Source organism: Mesoplodon bidens (assembly GCF_964165515.1).
Source record: "Mesoplodon bidens genome assembly, chromosome: 1".
Classification (NCBI taxonomy): Eukaryota; Metazoa; Chordata; class Mammalia; order Artiodactyla; family Ziphiidae; genus Mesoplodon; species Mesoplodon bidens.
This window is the reverse complement of record NC_138176.1, coordinates 197900371-197928109: the sequence shown is the minus strand read 5'-3', so window position 1 is coordinate 197928109 and position 27739 is coordinate 197900371. Positions and strand designations below refer to the sequence as shown.

General features: G+C 37.9%; 1 protein-coding gene across 2 annotated transcripts in view; it reads right to left on the bottom strand.

Moving 5' to 3' along the window:
* Window positions 1-27739, bottom strand: part of GRIA2 (glutamate ionotropic receptor AMPA type subunit 2) — a gene marked incomplete at both ends in the record, with an annotated part of 148318 nt that overhangs the window by 26633 nt on the left and 93946 nt on the right. For both annotated transcript variants that reach the window (XM_081242003.1, XM_081242002.1), the window contains 7 exons: window positions 98-468; window positions 960-1166; window positions 2687-2797; window positions 3475-3579; window positions 3838-4005; window positions 18671-18832; window positions 23707-23760. In XM_081242003.1, the coding sequence (XP_081098129.1) occupies window positions 98-468; window positions 960-1166; window positions 2687-2797; window positions 3475-3579; window positions 3838-4005; window positions 18671-18832; window positions 23707-23760 (1178 nt within the window). The remainder of the gene's footprint in view (window positions 1-97; window positions 469-959; window positions 1167-2686; window positions 2798-3474; window positions 3580-3837; window positions 4006-18670; window positions 18833-23706; window positions 23761-27739) is intronic.

The window sequence follows — 27739 nt, the reverse complement described above, 5'->3', positions numbered from 1 at the left end:
TCGGCAGCTGCTAACTTCTTTACAGTGAATTCATAAACACCATGAATGTCCACTCGAGACTTAAAATGCACAAAGTTGAAGCAGGTGAGTAACCAACCTTGGCGAAATATCGCATCCTTGCTGCATAAAGGCACCCAAGGAAAACCAGAGACTATTAAAAATCCCAAATTCATTAGTTGATTCACTACTTTGTGTTTCTCTTCCATCTTCAAACTCCTCAGTGTGCCACTCGTAGGGGCTAAATCTGCTGACCAGGAATAAAACTACACTGACCCCTATGTAGGCAAAAACAATGCACATCCAGATCTCATAGGCTAAAGGATCAAGAAATGAAAACACTCCTGGTTTGGACTTCTGAGGCTTCTTGATCATGATTGATATCCCGAGGCTCATAAAGGGCTTTGAGAAATCGATCACCTCCTCTCTCACAAGGGTGATGGTTAATGGAGCAATTGCAATATCAGCTTTCTGTAAGGGAAACAAAGGAAAGTAATAGAACCAGGAGTCACGGTCAGAGAGGAATTGTGGTTACATTATTTGATCAAACGGAAGGAAAGGAAATCAGGAAAATGGGAATAATTATTTCCCTGGTGGAATCCCAGTAAATACTTAACAGAAGAAAAGCAATTTGTTCCCCAAATATCACTCCTGCTTATAAATACAGAGTACACCCTTCTGGCTTGATTATGATAACTACATCTGCCTCTATGCCTTGGCAATCTCTGAACAATGCATATGGCCCATAGGCTTCAAGACAGGTGAAATGCCTGTCTCCATCTGCATATTTGCTTCTGACTTCATCCTTCATCTTCAAATGTGCACAAGGAAATAAAACAGCATTCCTAGAGTAATGTGGGAAACCCACAATCTCAGACATTGGTACTTTTTATGGAAGGCAAGCATTCTCTCAACAAGAGTTCAAATGTAATGACCTTATCTTTGAGAAGCGCAGTACTTACCCCATATACAAGTTCTCCAACCATCCCATTCCAAATTTTCGTGTCTGCATCCCTGGCCCCATACTTGCCATCCCCAACAATGGTCAACTTGTACTTGAACCCACAATGCTTGGCTATTTCTGCAGCCAAGTCAACACAGTAGCCCTCGTAGCGCTCATTGCCTTCAAGCATTTCATGATTTTTCTTCATCATAACATATGGAGATTCCTATATGGAAAGAAAGTGTTCTAGTTGATCAAAACAACTGTGTTACTGATCTACTCTCATCCACTAAAATCTTCTGGTTTAATTATTACCTGTAAGCCAGAGATGTTGTAGAATACAGATAGTGGAAAATACGACTGGGAAAAAATTAAGCATGATGCTTCTGATCAAAGGTCCTCATCTATTTTTCATTATATTTCATGCACATGGCTGGCACCTGGCCATACCAAAGTAAACAAGAGACTCAAAAGCACAAACTGTTAGTATGTCCCCTTGTAGTGTTTGTAATCCTAGTATTTAGAGAGGAATAATGTGGTTTAACATCTGTTTTAGTCAACTCTGGATCCACCACTCTCTTATTCTAAGTTAGGGCTACCCTGACTCCAAAGAACCAGCATTCACCCAAAACCCTGTGTCACTACGGGTTCAAGGATAAGGTTCTTGTGGAAATCAGGTCCATGACCAGTGATGCCCAGACTCAAAGAGTCGTTGCCATAGTGATGTATGGAATCTACCCTCTCAGACTTGAAGCTCACTTCCTCTTTGAGATAGAATCTCCTAGAATTATGCTACATGGATAGCTAGGGAGTAGCACCCCCCCCCCACTGTGAACACCATAAAAAGGAAGCATGAAAACATGACTCAACACCAGCCCCCAAATTTTCTCCTCTGGAAAGTGGCACTGAGGATATTTGGGGTTCAGTGTGACACCTCCTCTCAGTGGCATGATTCAGGCAAAAATCCTCAAAGGTCTAGCTTACATTTATTAGGACTTTTCCAAGTGCTAACCAGTGTTCTTATCCAAATCCCTTATTAACCTATGTTTTCTTCTCAATATTGTTACCATAATGAGTCTCACAAATTCACTACATCACAACTTAGTAAAACAAAATCAGACTGTTTTGCTACAAAATCACGTATTTCCTCCATTTCATTTCCCCAACAGCTTCTTGTCATAATCGACATCTGCCATCCATCTATCCAAAGCCTCGACATTCAAGATCCAGTTCAATTTTGTCTCATCCAGACAATATACATTCACTTAGCACTAGCTATGTGCCAACTACTGTGTTGAGACTCGGAGTTAAAAAGAAGGGAGATCACCCTTGTCTTTCAGGAGTTCACCTTTCCACACGAATATAGAGAAGTTGACAACATTATTAAACCATGTAACAAATGTAAGGACAGAATGGACCCAGAATCGTGTGGGAGTGGAAAGATAAAACACGGGAGGAACACAAGGAAGGCTCTTCCAGGCTTTCCCTAGGTGTTCACCCGTGTGAGCACCAGGTTACCAATTATCTGTGAAGCCGAAGTTCAGTCCTGAAGAGGATAAGACGTATTCTGAGTGCTGTAGCTCTTGTTTGTGAGTCCTTCTGACAGAATAAGCATGCAGCGAATGACTAAAACATTCAAAAGCATCACCGTATCAGTTATTCTCCTAAATATAAGCAGCGATTCTAGTTGACAGATATTTTTCTTAAGAAAAATAATGTAAAACAGAGGCATATGTAGCGAATTACCAAAATTGTAGTGACGACCACAGTCTTATTCTCAAGCCCAGAAGTATCATTTCCAGAAGGGAGTTCGGTGAGAGTAACAACCATTTTGTCGACTTCGCTCCAGTACCCGATCTGCAAAAGGGTACAGAAGGCGGGCACCTGGACATATGACCTTCCTACTGGCAAAGCACTGAGTTATTTTCAAACCCATGTTTGAATCTGAAATTACACCTACACTAACTAGGCTTGTTCTAAACAGAGATGTACCTTTTATGCATGTGAATCTAATAGCAATAGAAAGAGACTATAAAAATAAACAAACAAAAACAATTCTTAGAAACGGCTTGTCTCTTCATGTTCACTTTTCATAGTCTCCAAGGGTAATTTGCGTGGGAGTGATCATACAGAAACATAAATAAAATCCAAACAATGGCATTTCAGCCATAACAGAAGGAAAAAAAAATGTTGACTTGAACAGTTACATTCACAATTGCACCATCTATGTTTGGTCTCCCAAACCATAATCTTTCAGCAACAGTTCTTTTTCTTCTCATTAAACTCTTTTTCTACCTCTGTCTTAAAAAAAAAGTATTATAGTTTTATTTATTATATCTTAAAATTACATTTCAGGGTTACTTACCAGAAATAAATAGAGTTTATTTAGCAAACATATTTAAAAATCTGTGTTTCTGGAAGTTGTTGAATCCAGCTATGTGAATATGTCTCCAGGATTCTGGAAGATGAGGTGATGGGTTCACTAACTCACCTCCTCACACAGAGAGAATGCCTTCAATTCACTAATGATTTACCTTCCGTGGCCCATTCGTTTTGAGCTCCATGATGTTAATTGTATAATTTATTCTTTTTCCATTCTGGTCAAACTTGATATTTCCTGAGAGACCTTCAACCTGCACCTAATGAGGAAATGGGAAAGGAGCACAATTATAAATTCACTTCCACCAGATACAGAGTGGTTGGCCAGATGACTCTCCCGGGATGCAAGTCAAGAAAACGACACTTATTAGGTTTCTGCTCTTCAACCTACCTTTGTGTAGTTAGGAAATAATATTCCCTCTTTATAAAACAGAAGGGATAAAACAAAAATGACTAATTCAGCAGGAAAAAATAGTGGCCAACGTTAAGTCACATTACAATCATTTTCAGTGACTGACCTGTTTGAGGGCCCTTTCTATTTCTACCCCTTGTCCCCAGGGCACAGCTGGGTTTGCCAGACAGTCTCCTGCATTCCCCCTTCGGGAGATTTCAATTCTCTGCTTCCGTAGGTTTCGAAAAGCTTCGGTCATCACTTGAACGGCGTCATAGGTCAGAGCAGAAGTATACTGAAAAGTACCACACACATTTCATAAGAATGGGAGAAAATTCAGAGGCTCACTGTACACTGGCAATCAAGATTCCAGTTGCCCACCATACATACCATATCAGGGTCCAAGAATTTAGGCACAATTTCTATCTCTAGAAACCTAAGAATGTAAGAGGAGTAGTATGGAATATTGGAACTATGGTCTGTCCCTTTGATTCTAAACATTTTCAATTATATTAACTTCTCATCTATTTCAGGTGAGACTTTTCATAATAATTGTGTTGATGTTTTCACTTTTGTTTTTGTTTATCTAACTAGTTTCTCATTAGAGCATCACGTTATGGCCTGACATGGTGATATAGGAAATTATGAAATTAACAAATCAATATTTCTCCACTGTCTAATGAGAGATTCACCTGGCAATATGGAAAGAATACTGATCATTTTGGGGATCCTTAATCTCTAACTCCACCCTAGTGATGTTCATATAGGTCTGCAGTGATCTTTTGAGTGTTTGTTTTTCAACTCTCCTAGGTGATTATGATACTCAATTAGAAGAACAACCAAACTTCATGATTTCTAGGTCCCCTGAGGCTTCAATAATCTATGATAATACTGGTTACAAGCTTATGGTATTCAGATCCCAGTGGGGCAGCAGGATTATTTTAGGAGCCTGGGGCCAAGCAGAAAAAAACTACTATCAATACATGTGTACTAAGCATGGTCAGGGGCTGGATAGGTATTATTATGGCATGTGTATATACTGTCATTTATCTACGTTTGATGCTGCTGTCAATAATTATAAATCACATTGTAACATAAAAGCTTTAATTACTGCTGAGGAAATTTCTGTTATTCAGTGTTTTTCAGTCTTTAGGTAACAAAAGTACAGTGAAGCTGGGGGGAAAATGCCATATCATACTGATTTTGTGACACTCTAAAATTTTTGACCACAAATCCAATACAGGACCTTGACATTTCCAAATAATCCTCCTCTTTCTTCAGTAACTTGGTTCTTCCACTTTCAAAAGTGACTATTCTATACCTTCTTTTTATCTTCTCTATACACATCTATACACTTCTCTTTCTCTCCTGCTGACTCCCCTGCCTTCCCGGTCGCCAAGAATATAGAAGCCAACAGACAGAACCAGCTGACCTTTCCACCAAAAACTACCAAGCTCCACCTTCCCTCCGTCTCCCTCCTGAGCTGGCATCACTCGAGATGGCCACTCCCCTTCTTCAGGGCAGCCACTCCAGCCTCACACTGACCCTGCCCCTCATGCCCCTGAGGACATTTTTTCTGCACTTATACTCTCAATATCCCGCATCAGCCTTTTTTCTCTATTGGATCATCTCTATTAGCAATTCTACTGCTCCAGTATCTCCTACCACAAGTAAAAGAAGAAAACAATAGGTTAGGTAGGTAGATTTGATAGATAGGTGGATGATGATGATAGACAGATAATAGATTAGATAGATAGATATCGATAGATATAATAACTGCTTTTTAGGTCCATATCTCCTTCCAATTTCCACCATCTTTTTCTGTTTCCTTCACAAGAACATTTGTTAAGACAGAATTTCTAAATTTTCCATTTCACATCACCCTCCTTGCTCTCTCTAAGTGATCTCATTCAGTCCATGGCTTTAAATTGCATCCATACACTCGAACGTGACTTCCTCATCAGTGTCCTTCCTGCCCAGCCCACCCAGTCACTCTCCTTCATGGGACCTTGTTTATTCCCTTCATAGTCTCTACCAGCATCTGAGTATCTTCTTCACGCATTCTTTGTCTACTTCATCTCTCCTCCCCACCAGAACAGTTACTGTAGGGAAACAGAAAACTTATGTCACCACTGAATTCTCAGAGCCCAGGGCACAGTTGGGCACACTGAAGAGAATTAATAGGAAGGAACGAAAGAGGAAGGAAGGAAGGGAGGAAGGAAGGAAGGACGGAAGGAAGGAAGGAAGGCCAGAATCTTGATACTGATTCTATCTTTATGGGACTCACATTTCCTCCCAGTTCAGTGAAAAGATACATAAACAGATAATTGCAATATATCATTAGAGTGTTATAAATCGGTCCAGTGGTGGACAGATGCCTGTGTTGTTTATTTTTAATATGAGAGATGGTACAATAAAGCAAATGAGAAAGTAATTTATGTGGTATGAATTATCCTCTCCTCACATCCAGAAATTGTTCTGAGTTTTTAATGCTAAAAATGGTAATGTGAAGTTATCACTTAATCTTTGCATGAAATAGTTTAGTGGAATCAGTTTCATTTTATCCCATGAATGAATCAAATTTGATGGGAAATTTGGTAAGAAGAAAGAAGAAAAAGAAAATGATTTCGAGCCCACAGAACGGTGATTGATGATGTTAACTGTGATAAGATATTCACATTTACTGCTAAATTTTCTTAAGCAATGTCACTGCAGGCCTATTCGTGAGTCCTTCTTGACAAATCTAGATTATCTCCTGGATGGCTGCAGTTAAGTTTCCTGGAAACACCTCTACTAGATGGATCTAAATAAAACCCATCACTATATTTTCCAAAATCTGCAACCTCTTCCTTCAAACTGTACATGCAAGATATTAGCAAAATATACTGTTGCATATCCATTTAGGCAACTTATATTCTTTGATTGAAAATGTAATTTTCAATTACTAGGAACTTATCCTGAGAAAATATTCTCAAATACAGATAATTTTCACACAAGATATTCATTTCAGTATCATTTGTAATATGCAAAAATTAGAAGGAACCTAGATTTCCAAGAGTAAAGGAACGTTTAAAAACCATGCTTTCTGGGACTTCCCTGGCAGTCGAGTGGTTAAGACTTCTCCTTCCAGTGCAGGAGGTGTGGGTTCAATCCCTGGTCGAGGAGCTAATATTCCACATGATTCACAGCCAAAAAACCAAACCATTAAACAAAAGCGATATTGTAACAAGTTCAGTAAAGACTTTAAAAATGGTCCACATCAAAAAAAATTCTTAAAAAAATAATACACTATGCTTTCTGCCTTGTGGAAGTATTATGTAGCCATTAAAAAGTTCTACTAATAACAATTTGTTACAATACAAATACTGTTAGTTATAAAATAAGTGAAAAACAGTATTACAACTAAAGTTTTTTCAACAAAAAGTGAGAGTAATAAACAATGCTTATATCCCTTCAACAAAAAAAGGAAAGAAAAATAAACAAAATGGTTAGAATAACAGGGAGGAAACATACATGATATTTCTTTTCCAAGTATTCTACAATAACCATGTACCTTTTTTAAAAAACTGTATTATATCAAAAGCATTGTTTTAAGTCATATCTACTTAGGAAAAGACTTCTTGGAGAAATAGAGATATCACATCAGCTTTTTCCTGCCTCACTTATATAACTGCCTCTATTCTCCTAGAGGAATAAAAAACAATTAGTTTGTTTTCTTATACAACAATCCATCCACTGCTAATTTAATTCTTATAATGAAGTTTAGGTCACTGAATCAGAAACAGAAACCTGTACTGCAGTTTGTATTTGAGAGTAATGATCATAGTTAAAAGGCAGACTCTTCCTTCAGTTACCCTGCTCACATTACTATGAGAAATCTATAAAGCCATCTGCTAAATATTTCAGAGGTCTATAAATGTTGGTGAACTACATTAAAAAATAAGATGAGGCTGAATGAACTAAAAGTATTTAAGTCCACGCAGTGTGTTATCATTATGACTCAGGGCATGAGCTCACTAAGAAGAAAAATCTTTCTAACCTTTTTCAAATGTTCAAATCTAATCAAGTCTCAAGCCTATTATCACTGTGAATTAAAAGTCACAATCATAGACACAATTCGGGGCTGAGAGAAAATCAACAGCTTCTGTATCCGTACCTCCTTCTTGTTTATGTTCTACATATGTGGCTCATTTATTTTTCTCAACAAATATATCACGTTTTTGATTGGACAGTTAAATATTTCAGTTTTATTCTACCATTCACTAAACTAGATGTAAATTCATTTGAAGGGAACGTGATGGCGATGTAAGATCTCCTTCTTCGAAAACAAATGCATCATCTCTGCCCTGATGTTTGTGTTCTGTGAAATCCCCCAGCTGAGTTGGAAATTTATATCTCAGTGGGGATCATTATGTTCTGTGTTGCTATATCACAATCACTCCTATCCACACTTGAAGAAGAAATCTGGGAAAACGTTTTTATGGTCCATTTTCCAAATGTGCTTTTTATTCCATTTCAAATGTATCTTTATTGAAACTTATTTTTCAAAAATAAAATACAATATGCATTTTATTCAAAAATAAAATATGCGTTTTAAACATTTTTGTTATGCCCAGTAGTCATCAGATATTATTCAATAATGCATTACTATAATCACTGATACCTGAAAGGGTAGTCTTACAGCCAAAAAAAAAAAAAAAAAAGAAAAAGAGGAGATGAAAAGGAGTTCTATATACATTTCAAATTTAATGAATATTCAAAGAGGATGAATAGGCTATAATATAAAATTTTATGGATCTTCATAATGATAGCACCTATTCTGAAACATGTTACCTGCACGGTGTGAAGATAGAAAAAAAATATACCATTCAAAAAGGAAGTACTAGGCTTTAGCATTATGAAAGTGTTACAAAATTTCCTATGAATGGCCACTTTCCAAATATTCATTGATACTTGAAATTGAACTGAGTATAGTTTAGAAAGCATGGAATACAGCACCTTCTGATTTCTATCAGGGCTGCCTCAAGTCCTGATTTTACCATTTACAGCTCTGTTGCCTTGAGCAAGTTAACTAAAGCATCAGTGTCTGAAGTTTCTTATCAATGAAATAAGGAGAACAATGTCTGCTCTACATCATTGTAGTGTTGGAAAGGAAGGTGAGGGAGAAAGGAAGAATTCATGTTGACCTAGTTCTCTACAAGCCAAACCTGAGTTTGATAATTTCCTAGTAAGTCCTTTAAAAAGAAAGAAAGAAAGAAAGAAACAAAAGCCTCTATGCAACAAATATTTTTATTCCAATTTTATAGATGAAGATTGCAAGTTACAAGTTATATTTTTCTCAGGGTCACAAAAATATGTGACAAAGGTGGAGGAATTTGAAGTAATGAGGGTGACTGACCTTCCTGGTTTGCCTGGGCCTGTCCAAGTTTTGGATCAGAAAGTCTGGAGTCCCAGGCACACTGGAACTGTTGGTCCCCTTATTTGGCAAATTCCACATCAAATGAATAAAGTTACAGGAAAGGAGAAGCCGGATGAGTTGAAAAATATGCTAAAAATGCAAGTTATTAACCAGCAAGTTTGCCTTCTTTTTTCCTTTTATTATGATCTAACTCGTTCAAAACTAGCTTGTTTTTACAACGTTTTGAAAACTGCCATCCTGATCTACAAGAGTCTCGGATCCAATAAGTTCAGAAGATGGTTCTCATGTTGGCATATTAAAGGCCCTGAGAAATACTGCAGTAACAATTCCTGTTTAACTTTGTTTGGTCAGCATTGCCCAAATGAATTACCATTTAAAATTTTTCCTTAACATCAATTACTTTCCATAAAAATAGCATTTGTGTAACATACTTTGGGCTGTAAGTTTTATACACTGATAAATTTTACATAATCATTTAAAAAATAGCATCAATTATTTAGTTAAAATTATTATCAACAGAATGATATCTCCCTAGAGAATCTTACACAACATAACAATTCTCAGTTTCTCCATTACAAAATTATCAACATAGTCAAAAATGATGAGCTCTAGGAAAAATAACTAAACTTATAAGAAAATTTTAGAAAGTCTTTTTTTTTAAACTTCTTGGCAATGGCCTATAATCAACTAAAGCCATAGAAAAGAAAAAAACATTATTATGAAATACATTATAAACTTAAAATTATTCACTTCTCTCCATTTCAAATTCAACTGAAGTCTAACCTCTGGAAAAGACCTGTCTGTGATAAGGTCATTGCTAATTTCCTCTAAGCCTTTTGAACATGTGACCTTTGTAGCTTCACTGCATAAAACTGCAAAATCTTCAGTAAGACTAAACATCACTGGAGGAACAGGAACTCTCACTCATTGTCGGTGGAAACACAAAATGGTATATGGCTACTTTGGGAGACAAGTTGTTTCTTACAAAACTAAACAGACTCTTACCTTGTGATCAGCAATCACACTCCTTGGCATTTACCCAAAGGAGCTGAAAGCATATGTCCACTCAAAAACCACCACATGGGGGTTCATAGCAGCTTCATTCACAATTGCCAAAACTTGGAAGCAACCAAGATATTCTTCAATAAATGAGTGGATAAATAATTTGGGGTACATGCAGACAATGGAATAAGATCAGCACTACAAAGGAGCAAGTTACCAAGCTACGCAAAGACAAGGAGGGACTTTAAATGCATATAACTAAGTGAAAGAAGCCCATCAGAAAAGGCTACAGACTATATAATTCCAACTATATGACCTTCTGGAAAAGGCAAAACTATGGAGACAGTAAAAACTACAGAGACAATGGTTGCCAGGGGCTGGGGGGAGGGAAAGACGAACAGGTGGAGCCACCTTTAGAACAGTGGAGATGCTCTGTCTGAAACTATAATAACGAAAGCACGTTATTGTCCATTTGCTCAAACACGTAGAATGTACAACAACAAGAGTGAACAGTAATGTAAACTGTAGACCATGGGTAATTATGACGTGTCGATGAAGGCTCATCAATTCTAACACATGTATCACTCTGTGAGTGGAGTTGATATTGGAGGAGCCTGTGCAAGTGTAGGAGAAGAGGATATACGGGAAATGTCTGTACTTTGTGCCCCGTTTTGCTGTGAACCTAAACCTGCTCTACAAAAATAAAGTCTTAATTAGAAAGCTAATAAAAACTCAACATCTTTAGTAAGCACACAAGCTGTATCACATTTCCAAGGGGGAAAAGACAGTTCCACTGGCAGGACACCACCATTAACATCCTTTTTTATCATTCTCTATGAATAATAAAAATAATGTTTAATACATTGGGGAGAAAGACTCTTGAATGTAAAAAGAATATATTAAAAACAGCATATCTTTGCCTAAATTAGCCAGATTGGCTATTGACCCTGACGAAAATCTTGCTTAAGGACCAAGACTTTTACATTCTGAAACTTTAGATTCACTTAGGGATTCAAATTTTCAACTAAAACGAATCAGATTCATCAAGATAGATAAAAGATACTCGAATCAACACAGTGTTTGGTTTTGATCCACCCTAAGAAAAGAAAAGGCTTTTCTTAGAGGCAGATATTTTACTTTGGTGGTTGCACACGTTCCTCCCCCCTGATGCTGCCCACTTCTTAGGCACCTTCTAACAGGTGAAAGTTCCTTATTGTTTGTAGTCTATGAACAACAAAACCAATATTTTTCAGGGTAATTTAAGGTTTGATTTCAGCAGAGGTGACCTGCTGAGAGTCACTACAATCTTTAAGAGACAGAGGAGCCTCTTGAGGGTCATAAATTTGGCAAAAATTAGAAATGTTAGCATATGCTTTTGCATGCCTAAATTTGCACATCACATGATCATGGTATTAGAGATTTGGGAGAATTCTCAGAGATCGTGGACATTTATTCCCTTTGCAGACAAAAAAATGTGGACCTGAGATGAACCCAGATATCCTGCATTATAATTCAAGCAGTGGTAATGTATTTTTATTTTTCATGGTGTAAGATGTATTGCAATGGCTTAATAAATTATTTTTCAAGTAATTTTTATGAAATATGTAATATCAATATCAAATTTTCAATTTATGGGTTTATTTCAGTCATAAACATTTTTTTTTTTTTTTTTTTTTGGCCGTACGCGGGCCTCTCACTGTTGTAGCCTCTCCCGTTGCAGAGCACAGGCTCTGGACTCGCAGGCTCAGCGGCCATGGCTCACGGGCCCAGCTGCTCCGCAGCATGTGGGATCTTCCCGGACCGGGGCACGAACCCTTGTCCCCTGCATCGGCAGGCGGACTCTCAATCACTGCGCCACCAGGGAAGCCCATAAACACACTTTTTAAACCACAAAACATAACGGACTAAACTTGTCAAGCCTCTTTTTTGTTGCATGTCAAAATATTTTAATGTTCAGTGTAGGGGACTACAGTGTGCCAGCAGTGGGTTTGGTCAGTTAAAACATTCGAGAAGCAGAATTAATTCTATGAAGCCACCAGGGCACTATTTAATGCACAGCACTAATTACTGAACTCAAAAAGATTATGTTATTTCCAGACAGGTCTAATAAGTCTCTTAGGATAGCAATTAAGAAAGTTCGAATTGCTGCTTTAAGTCTTTTCCTGAGTAAAATGGGATTCTTGCAGGAAAGCTATTATTTAAGTGGCACACAATGTCAGTCCTGTGTTAGGGGTGAATTCCTTGACACTGGTAGGCCCGGCAGACACAAGTCAAACAAGGTTCAAACTGTCCACTTGACAAGGTAGAATGGATGGTTACATCTTACAGGTTGTTGAGACCCCAAAAACCCTGAAAATCCATCTCAAAATAGAAATATGTGTAAATTTGGTTGGAGATACGGGCAAATCACCTCTATCATCTGCCTCTTTGTCAACATCTTTTTGAGGAAGGTAAAATTCTCCCTTTAATTGTCCCATTTAAACCCAGGCACCACGATGGTTCAGGTCTGATTACTACAGAATTTTCTGTTTCATCCTGTAAAATAACAGGACTTTTCTGCCTCGGCTGAGTAAAAAAACACAGCAGATGCTAAGGGCAGGAATTTGAACCCCATCCTATAGCAATGATAATTACTTATTTTCTTCTTTCTCTGTGACGATATTTTCAAAGTGTTGCCCTAGTTTTCGCTTTATTCCTCTTCATTTCAGCAAACCTCTGTTCTGTGCCTTCCGTGCAAATCCTGGCATGAGACGAGGGACCAAGAAGACAGAAGGAAGGAAGGAGACTGCTTTTCTGAGTCTTGTTTTCCATCCACAAATACCTCTCAGCTGAATTTATATTAATACATTATAAATGCACGGTTGTGATTTTTGTGATTATTATTTCTAAAGAAATGGAGAGAACTGGCAACAAATCAATTTATTCCCTCCCTCCTCAGACCACAACCACCATTCAGACAACTGACAGCCGTTGTCTGCATTGTTCCTGCATCGCCCTAAAAGCTTTCCTGCCACCAAGTTCTCTTGTCGCCAGGGCAGCCCATAATCTTCCTGTTTCAAAACCGTGGTGATGGCTCTCCTCTAGGGGGTCCTTGCTGCTCTCAGAATGAGACTAAACATTCCTTAGTAGGTCAAAAAGGCACTCAAGATCTGGAGCCTGCATATTTATAAGTATTATTTCTCAGAATTTCTCCCAAACACCTCTGTTCAGCCTCCAGCCTTATAGAAATATTTATATTTTCCTTGCACACCAGACTTTAATTTCTCATTTTCTCTATGGGAAGTTATTGTCCCTTCTTTCTCCTAATACCTACCTCTCCTTCAGGTTTTAAATTCCATATGATTTCCTCAAAGAAGGAAGCCTTTTCTTACGTCTAGAACTGGGGTTAGGAGCCTCTTAAGGGTTTTACCACAGAACTTTTGCTTTCCTCTATCTGTTCATTCAGAAAGCCTTTACTAAATAGCTGCTCTGTGCCAGGCCTTATTCTAGGAGACTGGGAGTGAACAAAATCAGTGAACAAACAAACACCAACAAAACTTCCCTGCCCACATGTCACTTTCAAGATGGAGGAGACAATTAACAAGGTAATGAATACATTCATTAAAAATACAGTACACTAGGAGCTATTAAAGGGAAAAATATGAAAAAGCTGGAGCAGGGCAGGGGGATGGAACACACCCTAATGGGTGGGAGCTTGCAAGTTTAAATAGAGAAGCTGCTTCTGGGGTCGTTAAGGAGATGGAAACTGAACAAAGAGCTACAGAGGGCAGGAGGCTTAGCCTTGCAGATGCTAAGGGCAGAAGAGTCCAGAAGAGGACAGAGCCAGTGCAAAGGCCCTGAAGTGGGAACGTGTCTCCCGTGCTTAAAAAATGGCAGAATAATACATGCACCCCAATGTCCAGAGCAGCTCTATTTACAACAGCGAAGACATGGAAACCACCTAAGTGCCCACCGACAGATGACTGGATAAAGAAGATGTGGTACATATATACAATGGAATATTACTCAGCCATAAAAAAGAATGAAATAATACCACTTGCAGCAACATGCATGGACCTAGAGATTATCATACTAAGTGAAGTAAGTCAGAAAGAGAAGGACAAATACCGTATCATATCACCTATATGTGGAATATATAAAAACGGTACAAATGAACTTATTTATAAAACAGAAATATATTCACAGATATAGAAAACAAACTTATGGTTACCAGGCAGTGACGGGGGGGATAAACTGGGAGATTGGGATTGATATATACACACTACTATATATAAAATAGATCACTAGTAAGAACCTGCTGTAGAGCACAGGGAACTCTCCTCAGTACTCTGTAATGACCTATATGGGAAAAGAACTTAAAAAAGAGTGGATCTATATAACTGTATAACTGAGTCACTTTGCTGTGCGCCTGACACTAACACAACATTGTACATCAGCTATAGTCAAAGAAAAATTAAAAAAAAAAAAAAAGAACTGGCAGAAAGGCCACCGTAGCTGAAGCAGAGGGAGTGAGGGGAGGGTCCAAGAGAGGAAGGTGGAGCATGCAGGGCTTCGTGGCCAGTGGGGTGAGTCTGGCTTGCACTGCTGTGGTATGGATGGCCACAGGGTTGGGGGCCCGGAGAGCAGCAGGGACATAATGTAACTTACATTTTAAAAGGACCACAAGCATGGGAGAGAGAGGGGTCAGTAAGGAGGCAGGGAACCTCGTCTAGGAGATCATTGCAGTAACCCGGCAGCAGGGCCATGGGGGCTGGATTTAGGGTGGGTGCAGAAGAGGAGTAGTGTTTCCTGACAGACTGGATGTGGGCCACCGGGTAAGAGAGGGCTCCGGGACAGTTGCAGGTCCTTGGCTGAAGGAACAGCTGAAAAGATGGGGTTGCCATCAACTGAGAGGGAAGGGTTGTTGTAGGAATAGTTTTTCAGGGGATGAAGAGGGAGCAGGGCTGGAAGTCAGAAGTTGAGAATGTGTTGATATTAACGCATCAGTAAGACAACTTCCACCAAAGTTAATACAAGGTGATTGCTGGTTTCTAGCCTGAAGACAATCAACCCCTTGAAGACTGGAACTTTGTCTTTTCTCTGACACCTAGAATAGTGACCGCTTGCAGAGTAAAAACTCAGTAAAATGTATAATGAATTGATGAATGAATAAGTGAATACTGCCCCAAATTAGCACATTAGTGAAAGAGAGTCAGATTTTAAATCTCTAGAGTTATTTTTGGTACAGGATATAAGAATGAAGAAATTTAACATTTGCAATTTATATTCAGTGGTTATTAAAATATGTTAAATATTGAAACATAAGGTTTTACTTGTATTTATTGAATAAGATTGATTTTAATTAGGAAGCTGTGGAAGGTGCATTAACTTTCAAGGAAGACTAGAAGTTTTAAATAATTCTTAATTTAATAGTCTCACAACTTGATATAAATTATATAATTTCCAATGCCTAACCACGGAGAGGATTTGATGTAATGAATTATATTTTTACAGGCTTTTAGCCTATAGCATAAGTTTACAATTTAAATTATCTAGCAATATACCTGATACAGTCAATGACCCAAAAGAGAATGTAAAAAGAGATAACCGCACTCGAGATATTTTCACTTGGACAGATGATGTATGCTTGTTTGTATTAGGAAATGGTATATTGTTCCCTATCTAGTTTTTCTTCCTTGCTTCTGCCCGTGAAACAATCATGAGAGAAACAACCATCAAAGTCCTGTCTTGGAATCACTCTTTACACCTGTTCACAACTCACTCCTCCCGAGTTCCCTGGACCTGTTATGCCGTTGCATAGCTCACGGGCAAAGCCCTGCTCAGGCGTCCTACATCTGGAAAGCCTTCTACTGTACTGTTCTAATCATGTGTAGGAGCTGCCACAGTTTACATGTATCACTCTCTATTATATTTGCTTACTGGCATGTTTGTATCCTGCATAAGACTTTGGATTATCAAAGGCAAGAGTCGTTCTTTAAAAATATATTGAGTTCCCGGCTGTCTAGTACATGAGCGATATGCCTCTGTGTTAGGATGAACTCCCACCCAAAGGCACATCCTCCACACAGATTTTCAGTACTTTTTATCAAGCTTCTAAGACCATATACGATATATCTCCTACTGGCACCTTTGTTTCCAAAGCTGTGCTAAGTAAGTCTTTGTAAATGTTGTTCAATTTTTGGGCCGAGGGTCAAAAAGTGACTGAGAGCTTACTTTTTGGGGGGTGGAGTGTGAAGTAGAAAAGAACAGCTTTACTTCTTTGCCAGGCAAAGGGAGCCACAGCAGGCTTGTGCCCTGAAAAACTGTGTGTCCCAACCCGGAAAGATTTGGTGAAGAGTTCTGTAGCAATGGTTCTAGGGTGGGGTTGCTGATAAGGACCAGGGTGTGTGCAGGGCCTGAATTCCTTTAACCTGGTCTCCAGGACCTTCCCTGAGTTCCAACCGGCAGGTTCAAACAGCCACTAATCAGGGAAGGGAGGAGATGCAGAGACAAGGGAGGGGCAGTCAGGAAACAACAGTGCAGCCTTGGGGCAGGGTCCTTATACTACCTCAAGGGATACACAGAACATGGAAGAGGCTGTGTTTTGTTTTGTTTTGTTTTTAATGTTTATTGGAGTATAATTGCCTTACAATGGTGTGTTAGTTTCTGCTGTATAACAAAGTGAATCAGCTATACATATACATATATCCCCATATCGCCTCCTTCTTGCGTCTCCCTCCCACCCTCCCTATCCCACCCCTCTAGGTGGTCACAAAGCACCGAACTGATCTCCCTGTGCTATGCGGAATACCGTATGCTAACACACATATACGGAACAACAACAAAAAAATAGTTCTGAAGAAACTAGGGACAAGAAGGGAATAGAGACACAGACCTATTAGCGAGGCTGTGTTTTTAAACTTTTAAGCCTATGCTCTTTGCGACGCCCCACAAGGAAGGGCCATCACGATCTTTCTGAAACTTGTCAGAAGAAGCCAAAAGGGAGCCGCTCTGGAGGGAAATGTTACAGCCAGAAGGGAGCAAAGAAAGGTCACCAACAGAGTGAACTCTGGTGCTAGGTCTCAGCAAAAATGTTAGCAGAATGCATTGCCAAAGATCTCTTATCCCCTAAATCTGCTTGCGCTTTGAGGCACAGCATGTGAACTTTAATAATGATATGACTTCCATGAGAAAAAAATCATCTCCTTCCGCTTTCATCCTTCTCACAGCCAGCAGCAGTGGGAGGCTACACTATGACTAGCAGAGTGTTCAAAGGAACATCAGTCCCATCTGAGGGTGAATGCCACATGCAAGCTCCATCAGAGAACTTCACTGGCAGCACATCTGGATGCAGGGAAGCCTGCAATCCCAGGGGATGTGGGCCTCAGTCAGACCCCTGCTGAACACAGGAGGAGACAGACATGGATGGGGGTCCCCACCCTTCTAAGCAGCCCTGTAAAATGGTGGCATGCCCACACGCCCTCAAGCCCTTTATAAATGTCTATGTGCTGAATCTCAGTCAAGGTCACCAAACAAGAAGTCACCTACTTTAGAGAAAAAATTAGCTCCGGGCTATGCTTTAACATCCTATGGGATGCTTTCCTAAATTTGACATTGAATTAATAGGATCCATTTACACACCCCAAAGTAGAAAACTTTAAAGTTTCTAATTCTTATCTAGCACCAGTCTCACAGTCAGATGTAAAGTTAAAGCCAAACATATCTGTTCTTTTCAATTTGTGCAGAAAACAACAACAACAAAACTTCTCCAGGATGTATGAACATAACTATGAGAGCAACTGAAATGACACTGTCCCCGACTGGCTCTTGCACAACCTACATTATAATACACAGATAGCACAGATAAACAGATCACTGTACATTTGACAATATTCTGCAGCTTTTATTTTTCATAAACCTAGTCTCAAAAAGTGAACATGATCTCATCTCACTCACTCTTCCTCCCTCAGGTTTTACTCTTATCTCTGCTCTCAATCAGGTGATGAACAGAAGAAAAAGAAACCCCTTCCTATCAACAGCAGAAATATGTCATATTTGGAGGTAAATATATGCATGTATGTATATACACAATAAAGTACACTGAATAAACCAGTGAAGACCTCAAGGTGTCCAGACATACAGAGAATAGAATGTGAGTCTGGATAGTGCTTATTACAGAGCAGTGCATGACATTTAGCATTCAAAGTTTCTTTGATTACATAAAGCATTATATCTATTTTGTTAATTATGAAAACAAATTGAGACTTTTGTCTTCTTCCTAAGGCGTCCCAAAGAACAGGCTACTCACCAGCAGTTAGATAGAGATAGAGATGAGGGTGGAGGGGGAGGGGGAGGGGAGGGGGAGGGGAGGGGAGAGGGGAGGAGGGGAGGGGAGAGGGGAGGAGGGGAGGGGGAGGGGAAGGGGAGATGGAGGTGAAGATGGAGATGGAGGTGAAGGAGGAGGTGAAGATGGTGGACGTGGAGGTGGAAATGGAGATGGAGGTGGAGGCGGGGATAGACATGGTGATGGAGGTAGAAGTAGATCCTGATAGATATGTACCTTAATTGTAGTTGTGTGTGCTCCAGGGTATTCTTTTTCTTCCAGTGTTGACCATCTTTCTATAAACTTAGATACCATGGAGTCATCATAGTCCACTATCTGAAATCCAGAGACGTTTGCACCTCCAAACTGAATTTTTAATAGGTCTCCATCGGTAAATCCCTGGACAGAGAACATATTTATGTCATGCTTTCTATTAAGAACCAAATAGAACTTAATGTTAACCAGATAGCTCTATACATTGTGGTTTTACAAATTTCAAAGAACTCATGAGGGAGATAAAAAGCCTATAGTAAATGTTTCATGTATTTTAACAGCCAATATTCTTCCCCAGCACCTAGCCTCATCCTGGTCATAGTGGGTCCTTAATCAATGATTGTTTATTGGTCATACGTACATAAAAGTTCTCTGTATTATTGAGAAACCTTCCAAGGATAAGGATTGGGTTTTATTTACTGTATCTACAATAAAGCACCACCAGATACTTAAACATTAAGCTACTTCTCCAAGAGCTACAACATTATGTGATGGTTATTTCTATTTAAATTGTTCATTCTCTCAGGTGATAAATATAAAAACCTTTTTTTTTTTTTTTTTTTTTTGGCTGTACGCGGGCCTCTCACTGCTGTGGCCTCTCCCGTTGCGGAGCACAGGCTCCGGACACACAGGCTCCGCGGCCATGGCTCGCGGGCCCAGCCGCTCCGCGGCATGCGGGATCTTCCGGGACCGGGGCACGAACCCGTGTCCCCTGCATCGGCAGGCGGACTCTCAACCACTGCGCCACCAGGGAAGCCCTAAAAACCTTTTAAATGAGAAGGCAAGATACCAAATGCTTTGCCATTATTTGAGAACAATTAAGCATTTTCACTTTAAGCATGAAACTTAGTTTTTATAAAATGTATTAAATTTAAAAAATCCACTTCTACTGCATTGTTAGAATGAATTCAGTCATTACTAGAACTATCATATAGTGTTTCCACTGATTTCAAATCTCGTGCTGCCATAAATTATACCTCAGTTTGGGAGTATATTCTCTGAAAGATGAAATCACAACTTTAAAAAGTCACAATTATAAATATTTTCATCTTACACACTTATTCCTTATTATCACACAGAAGAACTGGAAATATTTTGACTAAAATATGAGAGCCTTTTCTTTGTTGTTGATATTAAAAATATAGTTTAATATTATTTATGTGGAGAAGGATAATTACTATGTTATTGGCTCATATTTTTGCTTTTTCTTTTTATCAAATAATGCAAATAGAGGAAAATGTATATAACAAAAAGCATAGATTTTCTGTTCTGACCCATGCATGTCTCAGTTAAGCTGCTTCAAAACAATCAATTTCAGTAATTTTTGTTTTTCGTATATTTACCTCTGTAATTCTGCATGACCCATTTTTGCTCTTCTTTCCTAACTTACCCATGTTAGACTTTCTTCTTCAGTTTATACTTGTGCCAGATGAGTATGTAAGTCTCATAAGCAAACCATCTATCTCCTCCGCCATTTTAATGTTCACTGTTTTCACAGTTAGAATTCTGTTTTTCAGAGCAAAGCCAAATAATATGCTTGGACTGCATTTTCCTTCTTGAATAGTATTTTATTCTAATGTTAATGATTGCTTCATTGTTTTCTCTACTAGAGCTTTCTCTATACCGATTCTTATTTTTTTTTTCCAGTTGCTCCATGTAAAAATTTTCATGTTTATATGAGTAAAGCTTTTTTCAAATAAAATATTGAAACATATCAAGTCATCTATCTTTTCCCCTGCATCCTGGAGCCTTCCACTTTAACGCTGCAATCTGAATCGTTCCTCTTTCATCTTCTCTAAAAATTGTTCTCCTGAAATGCCCCTTCCCCTCTTTTCTGAGTAGCTTCTCTGTTTCCTCCATCACTTTTTTTTTTTTTTTTTTGCGGTATGCAGGTCTCTCACTGTTGTGGCCTCTCCCGATGTGGAGCACAAGCTCCGGACGCGCAGGCTCAGCGGCCATGGCTCACGGGCCCAGTCGCTCCACGGCATGTGGGATCTTCCCGGACCGGGGCATGAACCCGTGTCCCCTGAATCGGCAGGCGGACTCTCAACCACTGGGCCACCAGGAAAGCCCCCTCCATTACTTTTCTCTCCTGTTTTACTCCTTTCTTCAGCTAGAGTCCTCAGTAGTCTCCTGAGACACGTGGAGGTACCTTTTTTGAGACACTGAATGTCTGTAAATACCTTTGTTTTCTCTGACACTTGACTGGTATTTTGGCTGGGTATAGCATTTTAAGTTGAAACCCTGATAATCTAAAGGCATTCTTCTACTGACTTACTGTTTCTACTGAAAAATACAATAGCATTATTTTTAATTATTTTTTGTCTGTGACCTGCTTCATACTCCTTCTGGCTTCCCACCTGTCATAAACTTCAAGATCTTCTATTTATCTCTGAAAGTTCATGGTGATATTTTATGAAAGAAGCCTTTTGTCTTTCATTACTGTGTGTATTCAACAGGCAGATTTATGTCATTTAGTACCGGAAATTTTTCTGAATGTTTCTCTGATAATTTCCTTCCCCTGTTTTCACTATGTCTGTTTAGACGGTTTATTAATAAGACATTGCAACCCCTTGATTAAACGTCTGAGTCCCTCAGTTTTCTCCACATACACCGTTTTTTTATTGTATTGTCATTTTGCCACATAATCTGGAAGATTTTCTCAACTGTACCTTCAAACTCATGTAATTTTACTAGTTATTCTACGAAAAATAAGTTAACTTCCCAGAGCTCTTTCTTGTTCCTTGATTTTTTTTTATAGCAGCCTTTTCTCCTCTTTATGGATAACATATTTTATCTTATTTCTCTGAAGATATTCTTACAGTTTGAAGCATTTTTCTCCTGATTCCTGCCTGCCTTGTTTCTGTGTACTTGTTTATTTATATTGCTTCCCTCATGGCAAAGACTTTTTTCTCAAATGTCTGGTAATGCTTGGCTGTCTAAGAGGAAGATGCTAAAACATTTCTCGGAATTTCTATGTGCACGGGCAGGGCTGGTTGATGAGTGAGCCTCACTGTAAGGCAGAGTCAGGTGGGCGGATTGCAGGGCCTTTTGTCTGATTCTGAAGGGCTGAAGAAATGAGAACTGGATCCCTTATGACCATTTCCTTATCCTTTATCCCCTTTAATTACGTATCAGGAACTGAACTATAGCCTGTGTTTGGGGAGCCTAATCAAGCATTCAGCAATTTCTGAAGAAATGAGTCACTAACAATATCTGAGGATTGTTCTATCTTTTACAACCACTTCCTTTAACACCCATTAGCCACTGGACATGGAAAAAGGGACATTCCCAATCAAGACTTTGGAAGATGAAAGCCCTTCAACTTTGGATGGCATTCTCCAATTTTAAATGTCACTGAAATTTTCAAGTGCCCTAGAGATTCTCAGAAACTGCAGCACTCTACAGATTCTTTGAATTTACTGATTCACTAGAAATTCCATATGGCGAGGATACCAAGTTTTCAGAGAAGGAAAAACACAACTTGAATTCAGATAAAATGTTAGGTAGATTTCTCCCTATAGCAGCATGACAGCAGCAAGAACTTGCTTTTATTTTTGAACCTTTTTACATTGGTCAATCAAACACATGTTTCTTTTTTCACAGCATCTAATATCAACTCTCAAATTGATGAACTCCTTCTGCCATTATTTCTCAAGGTCCCAATATAATCTTCTCCATCTGGACATTTTTAAAGATCACAGCTTTCCGTGTGGCTCTGTGCTGTTCATCAATGGCGCAGTTCACACAGGGACTGACTGTCCAGGCTCTACCCTGAACAGAATGTGTTTCTGGAAAGCCTGATTACAGAGCTTCACTTATTTTAACTCTCGCTTCTCTGGTCGGGACTCATTTAGGATCTATAAGCCATATTATAAGGGTAAGTTCTAAAAAATTATTATAGTGATGAGCCATCTCATTGCCAAACAGAAATTTTATCTTGAATAACCAACTTCTCCCAATATCATGTAGGTTTGAGATTGGATATTCTTTATCACAGGTGCCACTTTCTAGTGAAAACAATATTTATCACTTGTAAGCTTGTGGGGTTTTTAAATCTCTCCATGACTACTGGAAATAATGTCTTGTGATATAACAATCTAATATTCCAGAAGCAACATCATAAATCCTCATCTGTATAAATAGGAAATTTTTCACAGCCCTATGATGCTACTGAGAATACACTCTCATTCTCTGCTTTTGTTGCTCTTTTAATCACCTTTTTTTCTGAGGCTGTGGAGACGGAGCCATAAATTGCACAGAATCATACTTGTTTAAAGAACGTAAACCTTTGCAGCAGGGGAGCCTCAAGCTCACGTTAATGCCGATCTAAAAACTATTTTGAAAAAAGAAATTTCTAGTGGTAGTTCTAAATTGACTTTGATCATACTTAAGAAGGGAGATACGATTAATCACGGGGATGTTTCAGTATAATCTTAATTTGAGGGGAATCTCAATGAAAAAGTGATCAGCTACAGTTATTCAATTTTCATTGTGTTGCTTATATAGTAAGTAGGAAATAAATAATATACAATATATAAATACTCTGGGTATTTCCAGGCTCTATTTTGCACCAAGACATATTCTCATAAATGTGCATTTCAAATATTATAGATACTAAGAACTTTAAAGAAATGGGCAAAGGGTAAAGTTTATAAATTACAGTGACAGTGAGAAACAAGGGGAAATTTGGACACTTAAATTTTATATCATTTTGAAAATTTTCCCTTAGTTAAAATACACATTTAACACGAAGTATAAGCTTGTAAAATATTGTTCTATAATTTCTCACATCATTTAAAACAATAGGAAATTGATTAGAAAATATGAAATGGAAAGTAAATCTAAAAGTAACAAATTCAGAAAAATATTGTCACTTCTAATTGATCGATATAATCAAAATATGTTTTTATAAATACCACTGATAAAGGCTGGCCATAATTTTTTTTTGAACTAACAGGCATCTCTATTAAAGTAATAAATATCATTAATTCACCTACCAGATTTGCAATGATGTAATGGTACCCTTTAACATGTTTTCCAATTGTAATAACCTAACAGAGATAAAGAAACAAATGTAAGTAATGTAAATGTAAAATTACTTATGTTATGATCTGATTCAGAAAATAAATTTTATCTACTGTGTTTCTTGATAGTCTACAATGAGTCATATTTGATAAAATATAATTATCAAATTCAGATAATATTTCTCTCAGAAAAAAGTAACCATACATTTTAGTGTTTTATAAATATTATCTTTCAAAAAGTCAATAACTAAACAAAAGTGATTACCTTGGTTTCATTAATAGTGAAAATAAGGTTTCAATATTTTAAGAAATGTGAAACCAAAAACGTGTTGAATCCATAATAAGTCATAATTTTATTCCTACAAAAGCTATTTTTTTCTTTTCAGTGAAACATAGACAGCTGAACCCAACATCTGAGATTTTAAATTCACAATCTACATTCAAAGATAAACACAGAGTTTATAGCAGTACATGGGTTTTAAAAGAATATTAATAAGCATATAACAGAATTGTTATATAGATCTATGAAATAAAATTCCAATCTTAAGAATCTTGAAATACTTATAGTCTAGTTCAAATGAACATTGTTATTTCTGGGTTAAGGCAGCAAAATATCGGAGAAGCTAATTCTTCTCCACAAATTTAAGTCAAAAATCATGGAACAAGTAGTCATTTGGTAATGCTCACAACAGTTTTGGACATTCTTGCATCAACTGGACTCTACACTGATCTATATCACTTATAAAGAGAAGTAGGTAAAATGGCCACGCTGTAGTCCTGGTACTGAGATACTCAAATGTAATTTCTATTTTTAAGAAAATAGTCACACTAACGGAAAGCATTAAATGTTATTAAAAATTGAAAAGATTAGATCCCCTCCCTTACTGAACTGTTTTGGTGGCTTCCCATTGCTTTTATTAGCATAATGTACGAAATCCTTCACATATTGCAAAGTTCAGACCCACCTTCTCACTCTTTATACTAGAGCCACATGGCCCTCTTTTTGTTTCTTTGTGCAAAAAGAGCTTCTTTCCAACACCTCGGGGCTTTCATAGATCCTGTTTCCTCTGCTTGGAAAGTTCCCTCCACACCGTACCCTTTGTCTCTTAAGGCACAGTGAATCTCAGCCCAGTGTTACCTCCCAGAAGACTTCCCTCCTTCATCCCAGGCAAAGTCAGATGCTCCAAAGCAACACACTTAGTCAAAGAGCAAGGGGAGGGCCAGATCCTAGAAGGATTCCACCATATGTTACTTTGATAGTACATGGTCACAGATTTGGAAGGGAGTTAGGCTTATCTTATTTTTTAACTTATTTTTTGTAACACAACTAAATTGCCTTTTCCAAGAAAATGAATACTCTGTGTTGAAGGGAGAATTTTGAAGAAAAGATGTCCTCCTGAATGAAAAATATATTAATTAGCATCAGCTGAACTGAGACAGTCATGCCCCTCATCTTTCCTACTGGCATCTGTTGATTGTGCTTATTGGTCATTCTACTTTCATAATCGTGCATGTTTTCCTTCTGGGAATTAAGAAAAAACATAGTATTAATGGTGTTACCAGAAGTAGAAGTAGTTGAGTTTAGTGTACATTGAGAAAAAGGAGAAATATGAAAAATGGTCTAGCCTTACTTCTCTCTAAGAATTAGTATCAGCCATACCATCATATCTTTGCTTTATGGAGCCATTAGTATTGCATTAACAGTAGTAAATTTATGTTAATTTCTAAGTGTTTTTGATGTCTGAGTCCTTTCCCCACCTAATCACAACTAGAAATAAGTGTCTCTAAAGTTTTATTGAATGATAAAATACTCATAGACTATCAGCGCTTAATTATATTTCTAACTTTAAGCAATTATGAATATACAGTTTCACCTCATCTCTGTTCTCTTGACAGAGTGAGTAAGTCAATAGTGTTTCCTTTTCTTGAAATGTACCTCAACCCCACTTTCTGCCTGGTAAACTCTATTCCTTGAAGGCCTCCCATGATCTTCCAATCGAAATTATATTTTTCTGCAATTTTTTTCTCATAACATCCTGTTCTGTTCATTCATAGTATGTACCATTACTATAATTGCATATTAATGTAACTATGAAACATCATGGCTATTCACCTTGATGGGCATGCCTGTTCTGTTTAACACTACGTATTGGATCTCCTGCAGTGCCTGTCTGGTAAATATTAGACACTCAGGGAAATTCACTGAACAAACAGTTGGAGGAATCCAAGCCAGCCAGCCAAGTGGTACCCATGTGTGACCCATTCATACATCTTCCCACCCCTTTTAAGACAGGTACTTCCTCCTGCATGCTCTTAGACCACATTGCATTACAACTTGTAACACTGCAGTGTTTATTATGTGTGTACATTTTCCTTCCCCTTTAAACAATGAATTCAGAAGGTAAAGTCAAGACCCTTACCTTTCTTTCCATCCCTCATTCCAGACACATACAATGTCCTCAATAAATCCACACACTCACATAATACATTCAAATAAAATATATGTGCAAAATACTGTGTACATTTTGAATGGATGTCCATATGGACATTTATTTAATCACGATCATATATTTGCTATAAAAAATTTCATTCCATGAAATAATGCAAATAATAATTTGCAGCAATATGGATAGACTTAGAGATTATCATACAAAGTGAAGCAAGTCAGACAGAGAAAGACAAATATCATATAATATCACTTATATGTGGAATCTAAAATATGACACAAATGAACGTATCTATGAAACAGAAACAGACTCATAGACATAGAGAACAGACTTGAGGTTACCAAGGGGGAGAAGGGGTTGGTGGGGGGAAGGATTGGGAGTTTGGGATTAGCAGATGCAAACTATTATATAAAGAATGGATAAACAACAAGGTCCTACTGTATACCATAGGGAACTATATTCAATATCCTGTGATAAATCATAATGGAAAAGAATATGAATAAGAATGTATATATGTGTGTGTATATATATATATATATATATATATATATATATATAATATATATATATATCTGAGTCACTTTGCATTACAGTAGAAATTAAAACAACATTGTAAATCAACTATGGTTCAATAAAATAAATTTTTTAAAAATTCCATTCTACACATGCAGCTTAATATCATCAAAACAAACAACCCAATGAAAAAATGGGCACCTAAATAGACATTTCTTCAAAGAAGACATACAGGTGGCCAACAGGCACATGAAAAGATGTTCACCATTGCTAATTATCAGAGAAATGCAAATCAAAACTACAATGAGATATCACCTCGCACCGATCAGAATGGCCATCATCAAAATATCCACACACAATAAATGCTAGAGAGGGTGTGGAGAAAAGGGAACCCTCCTACACTGTTGGTGGGAATATAAGTCGGTGCAGCCACTATGGAGAACAGTAGGGAGGTTCCTCAAAGAACTAAAAATAGAGCTACCATATGATCCTGCAATCCCACTCCTGGTTATATATCAGGAGAAAATCATGGTCCAAAAGGATACATGCACCCCAGTGTTCAATGCAGCACTGTTTACAATAGCCAAGACATGGAAACAACCTAAATGTCCATTGATTAGAGGAATGGGTAAAGAAGATGTGGCACATATATACAATGGAATATTACTCAGCCATTAAAAAAGAATGAAATAATGCCATTTGTAGCAACATGGACAGATCTAGAGATTGTCATACTGAGTGAAGTAAGTCAGATAGAGAAACAGAAATATGGTATTATATCCCTCATAAGTGGAGTCTAAACAGAAATGATACAAATGAACTTCCAAAACAGAAACAGACTCACAGACTTAGAAAACGAATTTATGGTTACCACCGGGGAAGGGATAGTTAGGGAGATTGGGATTGACATGTACACATTGTTATAAAACAAACAAACAGAGATGAAGAATGCAATAACTGAAGAATACATTAGAAGGAATCAATAACAGAATAACTGAGGCAGAAGAACGAATAAGTGAGCTGGAAGACAAAATGGTGGAAATAAC